Below are 13156 nucleotides of genomic sequence, written 5' to 3'. Positions count from 1 at the left end.
TTTTTTTTTTTTTTTTTGAGACGGAGTCTTGCTCTGCCCTGGCTGGAGTGCAGTGGCACGATCTCAGCTCACTGCAACCTCTGCCTCCCGGGTTCAAGCGATTCTCCTTCCTCAGCCTCCCGAGTAGCTGGGATTACAGAGATATGCCACCACGCCACCTAATTTTTGTATTTTTAGTAGAGACAGGGCTTCACCATGTTGGCCAGCCTGGTCTTGAACACCTAACCTCAAGTGATCCACCCTTTTCAGCCTCCCAAAGTGCTGGGATTACAGGCCTGAGCCCAATGCACCCAGCCAATATATGTATATTTAGAAAATCTTCTGTGGCTCCTTTATTCTATAGAGGGACCAATATGTTGTGAATACAGTGTTAATAATAACTACTATATTTGCCCTTTTCGACCAAACCAACAATTGTGAGTTTTAGCTTTTATTTTTGTTCTCTTTAAGCTCAATTAAAAAGTACTTTTGCCTTCCAGGAGGCATTTTTACAATTTATTTGAAGTGCTGGATGAATTAAAGAAAATCCTATGCCTTAAAATTTTAGATGAACTGATAGATTTTCCATAACGGTATTACTTTAAAAGACTCTTTTTCTTCCCCCTTCTTCCAGGTCTCACTGGCACAGCAATTTAGCCTTGCCTCGGAATTGTTACATTATGGGCAAATGGTCTGGTTGTGACACAGGATCGTTTTCAGAAAAGCAGCAGACAGTGTCTAGAGGCGGGAAAAAAGGTCTTTATTGAGAAGGTCAAAAGGGACATAAAGGCAAAAACTGACTTTCACCGAAACAGAACTGGAGACCAGGCCTCCAGTGTCCTTTTTGTAATGCATTGCTTGTTTTCAGGTCCCGTGATAGAATTCTTCCATAACAGACAGAGGACTTTGTTAAATTGTAAATGAGTATTACTTCAAGCACTCTGTGGAAATATATTCTCCCCCTATAGCCCATACATTATTTCTGCTTATAGTGGCTCACATTTCCCGTAACTATCAGAGAGAACTTAATTCAACTCACACCACATCACTTTACAATTGTGCAGGTCTCTTAATCAACCTTTGTATCAGCCACGAATGTGCAGTATGACCTAATTTGAAAATGTCTCAAAGTGCTGACTCAAACTGTTAGTGAATAAAGGCTAGTCATTACCATTATGACACTAATGTGATGCAAAATAAAATTGAGTTGCATCAGCTGGACATTAGTTTGCAAAAATATTAGTGATTGAATCCATTTTCTGTTCATATTTTATTTATACATATGTATGTATATATATGCATATGCATATATTTATTTTTTGTTTGTTTGAAACAGGCTTGTGGCAAAATTATTGAGGGCAGAGGAAGGAAGCCACATTTTAACACTAGAAAAAGACACTGTGTTAAAGGCTGATCATATGTATTTCATGATCTCCTTTCTATAAGATGAAGACATGTTGCTGTTGAAATCTTATTAGGATATTCATATGCACATAAGCAATAACATATGAAAATTATCATCTTGTTCTGTACTCTGGTGCTAGATTCCATGGTTTCTAACTGCCCTGGCACTTCTTACTACTTCATATTACTAAAAAATTCTGACTTTGTATTCACAAATAACAAAAATTTGAGATTTATTTCTTTCATGGGCCTTCTTTCCTTCTTCTTTACTTGACAAAAAAATTACTTTGAGATAGAAATACCTTTAATAAACACTGTCATTAATTACTTGTGAACGAAAGAAAGTGAGATATAAAACTAGACATTATTTAGCCTCATCCCTACTGATAATGCTTTGTGGAAAGCAACATCAATGATCTTTTTCTTACACAATTCAGAGGGTTTTGAGGAAAAACTCATGGGTTTATTTAATACCTATGCATCCCAAAGCTAGCATTGGTTTCAAATTCTAAGCTGATAAGTAGTCATTGAAAATAAATCAACAGGAAACTTTCTTAATTTAGAGAACTTTTCCTAATGGTAAATGAGGAACTCCACCCTGCGTCTCATTTTGGGCCTCTGGAATTCTGAAAATCCTGAACATAAAACTGATGTATTAGTGATAAAATACTTCTGATTTTATTTCTTTAATGGTTCTAACAAACCTAGCACACAAATACAAAGGAGATATGTTGTCCTTTAAAATTGTCAAGGACAAGACATTTTGGCTATCAGGAAATTATTTAACCTGCTTACAATTGAGAGAATATATGTCTTCATAATAAAGCACCATAAGTGATCAGTAGAGAATACAGCTAAATTAAAATGCTGGCAAGCTCTGTTCATTCATTTTTTAGAAAAACAAGTAAAACCTTCCAGCAAGATGTGTAGAAATTTTCTACTATGTGATGACTTTCATATTTGAGTCCATTTTACATTGTGTAATATGTGACTTGGGCTGTTTTTATGACCTGTGCTTTATTACCACATTAAGACAATCCACATTTCAAAAAAGAAAAAGTTTGAATAATTTCAAAGTGAACTTGCCAAAACCAGCATTCAGAAGCACGGGTGCTCACGCTCGCAAACACAGGCACACTTTCAACTTACCTAAAAACGGGGATCGCCCTTTGTAGCTAAAATACAATCTTTCTTATTTTTAGGTTACCGTGAGAAAAGGTATGTGGGTGTGATTCCTGCAAATGGATTGCCAGTTTCTTAACAGTTCATCATTCTTAAATGATAGAAGTATAGCAGCGCCCTTCTGAAAAACATCTTTTCTGTAGATTTTACTTTGTCCACGCCAGGACAAATTGTGTGCTAAATTGAATAATTCTGAGATGTGAGACACCTCCATAACTGTCCTTGGACTACCAAGGAGCTGGCATTTCTCTTTGGAAGATGAGGGGAGAATGCTCCATGCCCTCTTAATTGATGATTTACTGTGCTTTCCCTTGGGACCACATCCGATGATCTGTAAGCTTGTTGAATTTTGAGGCAGATACTAAATATAATCAATATATGAAAATATAAAAAAAGGAGAGAAAAAAATGCAATGAAAATTTATGACCTTAACATTCCTTCAGGGTCAAGCAATTTATCAAATTCTCTCACTTTCTGGTTTCAATTACACAGCCATTGTGGAAGGAACTTATTTTAGCAGGTTCATTTGCCTCAGTGGGGAATACAGGACTTTGGCCTAATGCTTCACCTTTAGTGCAGGCCATTTGAGCCTTAGAACAAATACCAATCATCACTCTTTGGGAAAAAAGAATCTGCATCGGCGTGGCCTATTGGAATGGGGTTTCTGTCAAGGTAAACGGTTGTCGGCAATGACTGTGGTAGAGTGGCGATAAATCCCATTTTATTGCTGAAAAATTCCAGCTTCTCTCCATGCCTGACAGCTCCCCACATTCTCATACCCATTTGGGCAATTTCTGCACTATGTCCATCTGGTTCTCATTACCTCTCAACCTGCCTGCGTCTGATCCAGAAAAAGAGCAGGTCAGAAATGGGGCTGGGGGGGTAAGAAACCAAGGTGATGAACAAAACAGAAAGCCGGGGGGTGGCCCATGGGGTTCGGGGAAGAGTTGAGGTTGGGCAGAGTGGGGATTCCAGCTAAGACTCTGAGTGGTTTTGAGAAGGGGCCATATCAATTATTAAAAATGATCATGACAGAGTTGGAGCCAGAAGCTGGAGAAACCTGTATCTTTAGACTCAGGTATTAAAAAGACACCTGTTTTAAGGTGAAAGAGAGAGGAGAGAGAGAGAGAGAATGTGGTAGGTAGAGGAGGGTGGGAAGGCATCTCTATTAAGAGCGCTGCCGGCTGGTTATCAGAGAAGAGGACCTGTTGTAGAAAAGCACAGAGCCCTGTGTACACAGTTGGCAGGCTTCTAAATATGCGGGCGGATCAAACTCTGCTAGAGATTCGATTTTGGTTCAAAAACATACGTTTTTGAGGACAAAGAAAACTCTTGGCTCTCCAACCTTATTGTCTCCATCTCTCTCGAAGAATAATATTTAAAAACTAACTTGTCTTAATTAGGGCATTTAGAATGACGGGACTAGCACTGAGTCACTTGGGAATTCATAACCCGACATATAATCACTTTTGGAATGGAGTGCATTTATGCCTTCAAAAAGTTGGCCTCATTTTCTGAAGCTGAAATCCTTTTGATCATAATTACTTCTGACCTAAAATTACCCACAGTCACCATACAATGCCACGCTGGGACAAAAAAGAAATACACATTGTAAGTATCTGATAACAGATATAAACTATCGGCCAACTTAAATAGTACCATAATTTAGACTACGATGAAACTATACAACTATATGTTTCTGAATATAACATTTACTCATTATTATTATTATTTAGGTGCAGTGGGTGGGGCCATTGTCATAAATACTAAAATAAGAGTGGTTAAAGTGTATTGAAGTATAAATGATAAAGATCTGATAACTTTCCATACAAATTAGAATCAGATGAATGCATGGATGTAGTTATTTCACCACCTGTTTTGAAGTCAAATTTTGTATGTAAATGTCTTAAAACCAGGTATGATTGTGTATTCTGAAATATGTTGGAGAGCTGCGGCATTGTTATGATTTGTAGACAGAATCTCTCATGTTAGGTATGTTTGGATGGACATATTGAATGGTCTCTTAGTACCTTCTGGATCCCAGGGGTCCAGAATGTATTTCAGGTCCTCAAAATGGACATTTTTGACAGTCAGAACCCCCAGTACTGCATTGAATGTCTGGTTTTTATTGGTTGAATTCCAATATCGAAATTATGTTAAATTTTAGTTGCTGAGCCAGACCCTTTAGACAAGAAATACTGTCTTCCAGTAATTGGGATTTAATTTCTAAATCTTCAAGTCATGAGTGCTCAAAGGAGGTTTTATGAAATGTATCTGAAATTGTAAATGAATCCCACGTAGACATTTAAATTGAGAAATTGTGGCTAAAAATTTTAAATTAAAATGACAAGATAATTTGGATTGACATACATTAGAAATCATAAAAATGGAAGTTTGTTACCTTTAAAATCAATATTTTAGTCAATAAATAAAAGTCTAAAACAGATGTTTTCACGTGGGCATGTTAAAAGGTGTAAACCTTTAGCTAGGGTCACATATCTGTTAAAACGGTCTTGATTTTAATGGTGTCTCTAATTTGGAAAGTAATTTCAGATTCTCAGCCAAGAAGAATCTTGCTTGAACTTTACTTTTCTAGGCTGTACATATAGCAGAGAAACGTGATCATTTAAATTCTAAAGGATGTTTGTTTCTTTTAATAGCATAGCAGAGAATTAATGGCATGGGGGAGAGAGACGTGACAACTTAACCTGATGCTTGATAGCTGTTTACTTATGAATGTGTGCCACAGATTTCAGTGTCTGTAAAAGAAGGGGAAATAAAGAAACCGATGGCTCTTAGGGAACTTAAGACACATGGAAGAAAGTGCTTAGAAGGCTATTGAAATATTTACAAAACAAATCATTTACATTAACTTTCTTATGTGTAGAACCTGGAGTGCCCGTGAAAAAACAGAACCAATTTTGGCTATGAGAAGTATTTCAGCATCAAAATGGTTAATAGTATTATAGCTTCAAAAGAGCCTATTGGCTCACCCTCAAGGATGCCCTGCAGTTGTTGTTAAAGTCATCAGATGAAGCTAGCCTTCTCAGCTAGCCTTTAGATTTGTCTGCTAACAGTAAAAATACTATAATAAATCGGTAACATATGTTGCCAGGCAAGGAAAAGTGATATAAATAAAGAGACTGGGAGACCCAAACCAAGTACAATGTGAAAAGAATTTAACTTTCAATCTATTTGCTGGCTAATTACCATTTGAAAAGTAATTTGAAAGTGTTACTGTTATTTGCTGATATTCTTCCTCATTTTTCTTCTTTTCCTCTTCAGATTGCATTCTTACCCAAATACTCTTCGTGATTGCCTGCTTTGCGGCTTTGGGGTAAGTCCCAGTTTTCCACAACCTTAAGAAAAAAAATGCATAACATAAAAGATGCCAGAAAGACTTATGTGTCCTGATATTCGGGGTCTGTGAAATATACATGGGTTTGTTACCGGGGGTGGGAGGCATAATGAAATAAAGACAAGGGGTTTGTTTCCGCAAGGATCAAAAGTGTGCGAAAGTGTGCATATGCAAACGAGGCTCCCATCAGGAAAGCCACCTCTGGAATGGAAATGACAAAGCTTGGAACACACACAATCAATTATTTTCACCAGCATTTAAAATATAGAAAACAAAATCTGCTTTGGGAATTGACTGAATATTTTATTTAGCTTTTTTATTGAGACATCCTTTGAATAATGGCATAATATAAATAGTTTTACAAAGCAACAATATAATCAATCTCTAAACTAGAATATAAATCAAGGATTTCATTAACTGCTGGTAGCCAGTTTAAATTGTAGTCTTGTCCATAATGTCTATCTATCTATGTATGTCCAAGTTATATTAAAAACCTTTAAATGGCTTTGTAATATCAGCTACATCTAGCTATTATAATAATTAATGGTACTGTTTTATAAATCAATACATGTATTCTTGATAAATTCATATCCAGTTAATGGTGTAATTTAAATAAAAAATTAATGTAATAAAGGACATACAGAAATGGGCAGGAAATCTTTAAAGGTTAAGAGTCAAATTTGTCTAAATTCATTCTTAACCTGTTTTGGAAAAGTTTATATTTAAAATCAGCTGACACTTACCTTGTTTCTGTAAAACTAATCTTGCCATTTCTGGTGGTATCTAGTATTAAATTTGTAAGATGTTTTTTGACGTTGTTTTAATTACATAGTTACAATACTGTGGAATATTTTACTGTCGTTGTACTATTTTGTGACTATTGCATATTCTTCAGTAAAACAGAACAAAACAAACTAAAAACCTCATACCAGTAATTTATTTTTAATTCACAAATGCATGTAAATGATTTATTTTTTGAAAATCTCCAAAGCTATATACACATTTTATTTAAGGGGAAGAAGGACTGACTAGTTCAAATAATTTGCATGTGGAAGAGCCGAGCATTTTCACTGCTTTCGCTGAGTGAACATTCCAAGAATTTTAGAAAGAAAAGAAAAACGCATGAAAGAGTCTGAAATGTATTTTAACGCTGCACCCGGGTACAGGAACATTCTACCAAAAGATGAGTGTATTATAGTTCTAATTTAAAGAATACATACCAGAGACATATTTAAAAAATAACAAGATTTAGAAAAACAACCGAAGGTTGTATGTTATCAAATACAATATCCAATCTTTCCAAATAAAATTTCATTTGGTTTCTAAGAGTAAGCGTTTTACAAAAAATATCTTTCAAAATTATGCAGACCAGTCTGCCCTGCCATCCTCCTTGACATGGTGCAGAAATGTTCCTTTAATCCACTGAGCTTTTTCTGACATTTTTCTTAACATTGCTGAGCCTTATTTAGAGCACCAAAGGAGGCGTGTGCAGTTTCCTTTGACACTGATGGGTATTTCAAAATGTTACAGAGAGAGGGGGGATAAAAAAGAAAGAAAAGATTTGCTGCCAGTCACTTCATCAATAGAGCTAGAGAAGCAATTACTATTTGTTAAAAGTTTACATTTCAAATGAAGCTAAATTTTAAAGAAGTCTCATCCTTTTAGAAGGACTGGTGCTTGGAAGAGAGAGGAAGAGAATGCACATTAGTGATTACATGTTAAAGTGCACTCAAGTACTGGAACCATTTAAAATGTATTGTGTTTTTAGTCGAAACTTGCAGCAAAACCACTCCTAAGAGGCTTAATTTAGGTTTTATAGGAGGAACATAAAAAAGACCAGGTTATAGCAACATGCTGAAATATGGGGTACATTTTAAATATCTTCATTTAAAAACGTATGTTTATTTCCCCTCCTGGGATCACTAACGTGCGTCTCCACAGAGAAAGCAAGGACATGCATTCTTAAAAATTATCTGTTAAAGGGATCACATTCCAAGACAGGTTTGGGCATTTTTATTACTACAGATAACCTCTTAATTATGTCACTGCCTTCCACTTGTTAATCAGGGCCATTCAACATAGTTAACCATGGAGTGGTTGCCTTTAGAAGAATACATTATTATTAAGGATTAGAAACACATTTTATTCCTATAATCATATTACATGTATGGTTTTAGCACTGCTAAAACCCTATTTACCTGCTTTAAATACATAACACCTAAGAAAGGATCTAGATGCCTATAACAATGTTGTTCATTACTTCAAACTGTGCAGTTCATGAAAAGCTTCAAGAGACAGATAATTTTACTTTTCCTGTCTCCCCGCTCCACCTCCCCCTTGTCCCATGCAATTCCTATTTGGATTGATTTTAGGTTTCCTGTGCAGCCACCAGTATGTGAGATACTCAGGTACTCTTTCAGATACCAAGGTGTAAGTGAAGTAAATAAAATCATGTTTCACTGTTGCTTTATCAACCCTCCTAGGTAGTTTTTCTGCCAGCCAACCTGCACTGTTAAGACCCATAAAATTATGCAATAGTGACTTCTTTGGAGGTTCTCTAATCAGATAATGGCTGGTGTTAGGAGGCAAGGGCCCAAGGCAATGTTGCTAGTACTTAACACTGTGGTTGGTCATTACTTGTCTAGTAGAGACCAATAAACAGCTGATTACTATCCTATACGGAGCCAATATTTTACATTTATCCTAGTTATTTTTTCCTTTTCTTTTCAAGTTCTTATAAGAGGAAGTATTTGTCAAGAAGATCTATGAGTAGTAGCCTCCCAGGCACCTTAAAAATAAGAATTTTCCTACCATGAAATGATGGCTTTTGTGGAAAGGTGGGAATGATTCTGGTTTTTACAAGAGCAAAGGTTTGATTTGTTTCAAGTCCATTTCTTTCAGACAGGGACACTCCCCCACACCATCCCTGCTGCTCCCTGTCCCTTTCCCCCTCTATGACAGGTTCACGGGCTGCAACCAAGGGATTTTAAAATGCAAAGGTTTATATTAATATTTGCACTCTGGCAATAACAGGCCCATTTTGCTTCCTCTGTAAGCCTGTGATAATTGATGCTTCATACCTGGAACTATGTTTCATTTATCTTTTTACTCATGAAGATAGTATATAAAGAAAAGGTAATTTATGGAAAGGAACCAACCATTTGAAATAATAATCCTAAATCCAACTAGATAATCTTTTAAAGCTGTAAGAGTCAGAGATGGAGATTTCTAAACTTCTAAAGAAAACTTGATTGCAAAGAAGAAACCTGTGCATTTTTGAATGCTTGTTGAATTTGAATGTCTGTGTGGGCCAAAAAAGAATCAGAGGGACAAATGGAAACCAGGAAACAAAAGGTGTAAATTTTAGATGTTTTTTAAATTAATGTATTTAACGACCTATTAGACTCATCACAATTTTATTGACTTTCCCTTTACATTTGGATATAATTTTTTACTAGCCAATGCAAACTGCAAACTGGTGAGTCTCCTAAGGTGCCTTTCCTTTCCTGGGATCCTCATCTTAGAATGAACAGAGGCACATCGATAAGAACTGGACCTTGATTTCACAACCTCATACAAAGCCAGGCAATTCTTGAGCCAAACAAACAAAGGGGGGTGTAAGCGATTTCATTTATTTTGATAATCCTCCTCTTGCACAGGAGCATTTTGCTGTCTTTGTCAAAGTGAATGACAACAATTTGGCCAACTCTCTCTGAGCTGCACTCAACAGTGACAGGCAAATTATCAGAGGCCCTGCACTTCTTATTATCAGAGGAGAAGCCATCAGGGGGACGCATGGAGGATACCTCTCCCTTGTCACTATTTGTCAGTGGGACAAGGGCCACTGCTATGGGTAGCTGACAGGTAATTTCAACAATAACAATTACTCCTATTACTGGTGTCATAAACAATTCGCCCAAGGCATGACAATAGCAAAGCTTTATAATTCAATGCCATATAAATAAATGCCAGCAGGTAACAAGTAATTTAGCTCCAATCAAGCTTTCACCCTGGCATTAATATTGTTATTGTAAGAAAATGGAAAATTGAAAAAATTCAGTATGTTAATGAATTAAGAGAGGTTCAAGGGCTAGACAAGAGGAGTTGGAAAAAGGAAACCAAAATTATTGTGGTATCATATTTGGTGCCATCCTGGGGGCCAAACATCAGTATAATTACTTTAAGACAAGAAGGGGAACTGGAGTGCCTTAGATCTCAGACCAGGGAAAAATGTGACGTGAGCTTTCAAAAAATCCACCTAACTCCAATTTCCAAAGAATATAAGTAGAAATATGAGAATGTATATATATAATGTAGCATTTCACTGGCTTTCTTTTTCTACCTGAAATATTTCATATGAAGCAGAAGCATGAGTATCAAAGGAATGTTTGCATCTGTTTAAGAAAATTGTATTGGTACCTGCTTCCTTCACATTAAGTCTCATAATGAAACTATTTTAATACTCCTTTTTTATCTGGGGTGAAGGTAAAGCTGAAAGTCATCTTTGCTCTCCAGCTGTCCACCTTTTGGAAGTGGACTAGAGGATACAGTCTTATCTTCATATGTAAAACTTCCTGATCAAACCAATTTGCAATTTTAGTATTTGTCCAGCAAGACAATGTGCCATCACGGTGACAGCAGTAAAAGAATTTGAAAATCTCTAATTAGGAGAGCTGCACACCAATTAACGCATGTCAAATTTCACTTCATCAAGTGCCACTCTAATTTTCCCTCTAAAAATTAATGGATTTTTTTTCTTTTGGTATGTGTGTGTGTGTGTCCCCTTAAGGCAATGTTGATTCAAATCTGCTCAAGATGCAGTGTTGCACAGCTAAGCATCTTCTTGATTACAATCCGCCACACTTCTAACTGCGCTCATTCGCACTGCCACGGATACTTTGTCAACAGTCAAATTACACCACGCTGATAACAATGCATAATGGTGTTCCTCCTCCAGTCCCCTGTCAGGAGAGGGGCTTCATAAAAATGTGATGTTTTCTTCTCAACTGTATCTAAAGGAAGTTTGTAGGACTAGGTCCCCAGTCAGGCGTTAATTTTTAAAATTAGTTTGTTAATTTAAAAAAAAAAAACAAAAAAACAAGAAGAAGAAGAAGAAGCAAAATGATGGCATATGAAAAGTCCTCACTGGAAAAAAAAAAAAAAAATCAGCAAAGAATGAGGAATGGAGAATATCTATGGCCAAAGTTTTACTTAAACACTTTGTTCGGAGACATTTTCAAGAGCACTATTCTTGGTTAAAAACCAGATTTTTTTTTTCTTTACTTCTGGACTATAAACATTGGAAGCCTCTCTTGAACAGACTGTATTTAGATTGTGCTAGAAGTTTGTTTAACTGCCATATTTGCCAGAATCCTCAAAACATCACAGGACACAGAAGACAAATGACTTTGTGTGTGTGTTGGAGGGGAGAGGGGGTGCGTAAGGGGGTCAGGATTGCATATTCCACATAAATGTTGATTCACTTTTAACTATTTTTTATCCTAGTTGCTTGTTGCGGATTGGTGTGTCTGAGGCATCAGCACACGTGGGGAATATTTCTCACTGAAAAATGAAAGAAAGAAATGCAGTGATTAGAAGATGATTTTACATTCAGTCTTTTTAGGGATTATTCAGATTTCTTATTTTTCAAACACAATCAAAACCAGAACAAAAACAAGGAAATTAAACAAAATTTTAAATCTATTCTCTTATAGATTCTTCAGGGAGTAGAGAATATTCACAGGGTTAACATCCCAGCCTTCTCAGCATGTAAGCATATTGTAATCCTATTTATTCACTAAAAATGTAAATTCCTCTGATCTACACTTTATTTTCTTTAATCTGCAGGTCGAATACAGCTTCTTATTCACTGATGACTAACTCAAAAATTTAAAACGATATTTTTATGTTTGTATTTCCGAATATTAAAAGTGTCTTCCTTCTCTTATGGCCCCACCCCAGCATGTTCTTAAGTGTCTATTTCAAACAAAAGAAAATGACATCCCCCTTTCAACTAGCCAAACACTAGATTCTCTCAGAACTGACTGGGGATTCACTAGAAGTTTCGCAATTAGGTTCATTCAAATTGAATTATTTTCTTTTTTTCCAAACATCGTTTTTAGAACTTTATAAATGTAGCAATACTGGCTTCACAATTTCATGTGGCTCGTTTACAAATAAAGGTATTTTAATAAAACCAAGTTCTGTGTACCTTTGAAAAACAAAAAGCTGGAACAATCTCACATTAAAACATTACAAAAGGATTGTAAAGGGAAATTTAAAGGGAGAAAACTTGATTATATAATGCAATCCAGCAGTAATCAATTTTACCTTCAATATCTTGCTTTTGTTTTCAAAATGCTAAATAAACAATACATAATGCATCCCTCATCAGCCAAACCATGGAGGCTCTGTGCTCAAATAACAGGAAACATATTCAATTTTCCTAACAGAAGACAGTTCATTAAGCTGTGCCACATCAAATAAAACTTTAATTTCTCCAGCATCAGAGTCGCAATGAAAGCAATTGAAGAAGATGAGCCATATGGTACTTCTATCAGCAAACACATATTGCTCATTCCCCCAAAGTTTTCTAATTCTGCTCCCCAGACCTGTGTAATATAGATAATGTGCTCCGAGAGCAGCAACCATGAGCTATCTAGTGTACACTTCTAATACTGTATTTAATGGGAAATAATGAATCATAAAAGCCTAGAGAAGACGGCTTTTGCTAACCTAAATCTCAGCTGTAATTTCATTGTTCTGTGCCTAAGATGCTGTTTGCCCTTTCCAAACAACAGCAGTTGAACATAATTATGCTGCTTCGAACCTGGGCTTGAAAAAGCATCCCTAATATAACCAACTTTCTATTAACTCCTGAATTTCTGAATTTAATGATGCACTGATACAGGCCTTGACATAATCAAGCATGTGTCATTTAAAAATCCAAATAAGCATTTTTCCCCTTCTTCTCTTTGGTCAGACTGCTCAATGCTTTTATGCTTCCTCCTCCGCCCCCTGCTTGCGTCCATCCCCCACCCCCCACCCCACCCCATGCAACAGGAGTGGCATGATTAAAAATGAGGAGATTTTCTTGTTATTAGCAAATTTGACATTTGCCTGATGAAATGCACATAAAATGTGAAAGCTACACAGTACTCAGAAGAATGTCTCCACTCCAATCCTAGCTACCAAGATGAAATAATTTAGGTAAAGGAAATGTAAAGGTCCTTG

At 36.2% G+C, this 13156-nt stretch overlaps 1 protein-coding gene across 37 annotated transcripts in view; it reads left to right on the top strand.

Annotated features, from left to right (window-relative positions):
- LOC114671950 (uncharacterized) overlaps positions 1-13156 on the top strand; it is a 474108-nt gene that overhangs the window by 98967 nt on the left and 361985 nt on the right. For 16 of the 37 annotated variants that reach the window (XR_013402470.1, XR_013402465.1, XR_013402457.1 and 13 more), the window contains 2 exons: positions 5851-5902; positions 11638-11692. Coding sequence is in view for 5 of the 37 variants with exons in the window: in XM_077958665.1 (XP_077814791.1) it covers positions 4040-4176; positions 5851-5902; positions 11638-11692 (244 nt within the window). In the remaining 32 variants the exon portion in view is untranslated. Of the gene's footprint in view, positions 1-3534; positions 4177-5107; positions 5734-5850; positions 5903-9582; positions 9788-10712; positions 12122-13156 lie in introns of those variants that run through there. The other 21 variants (XR_013402448.1, XR_013402446.1, XR_003722138.2 and 18 more) reach the window with 12 other exon arrangements.

This window comes from Macaca mulatta, chromosome 13, assembly GCF_049350105.2.
Source record: "Macaca mulatta isolate MMU2019108-1 chromosome 13, T2T-MMU8v2.0, whole genome shotgun sequence".
Classification (NCBI taxonomy): Eukaryota; Metazoa; Chordata; class Mammalia; order Primates; family Cercopithecidae; genus Macaca; species Macaca mulatta.
The sequence above is the reverse complement of the archived record's forward strand: the minus strand, read 5'-3'. Positions and strand labels throughout refer to the sequence as shown.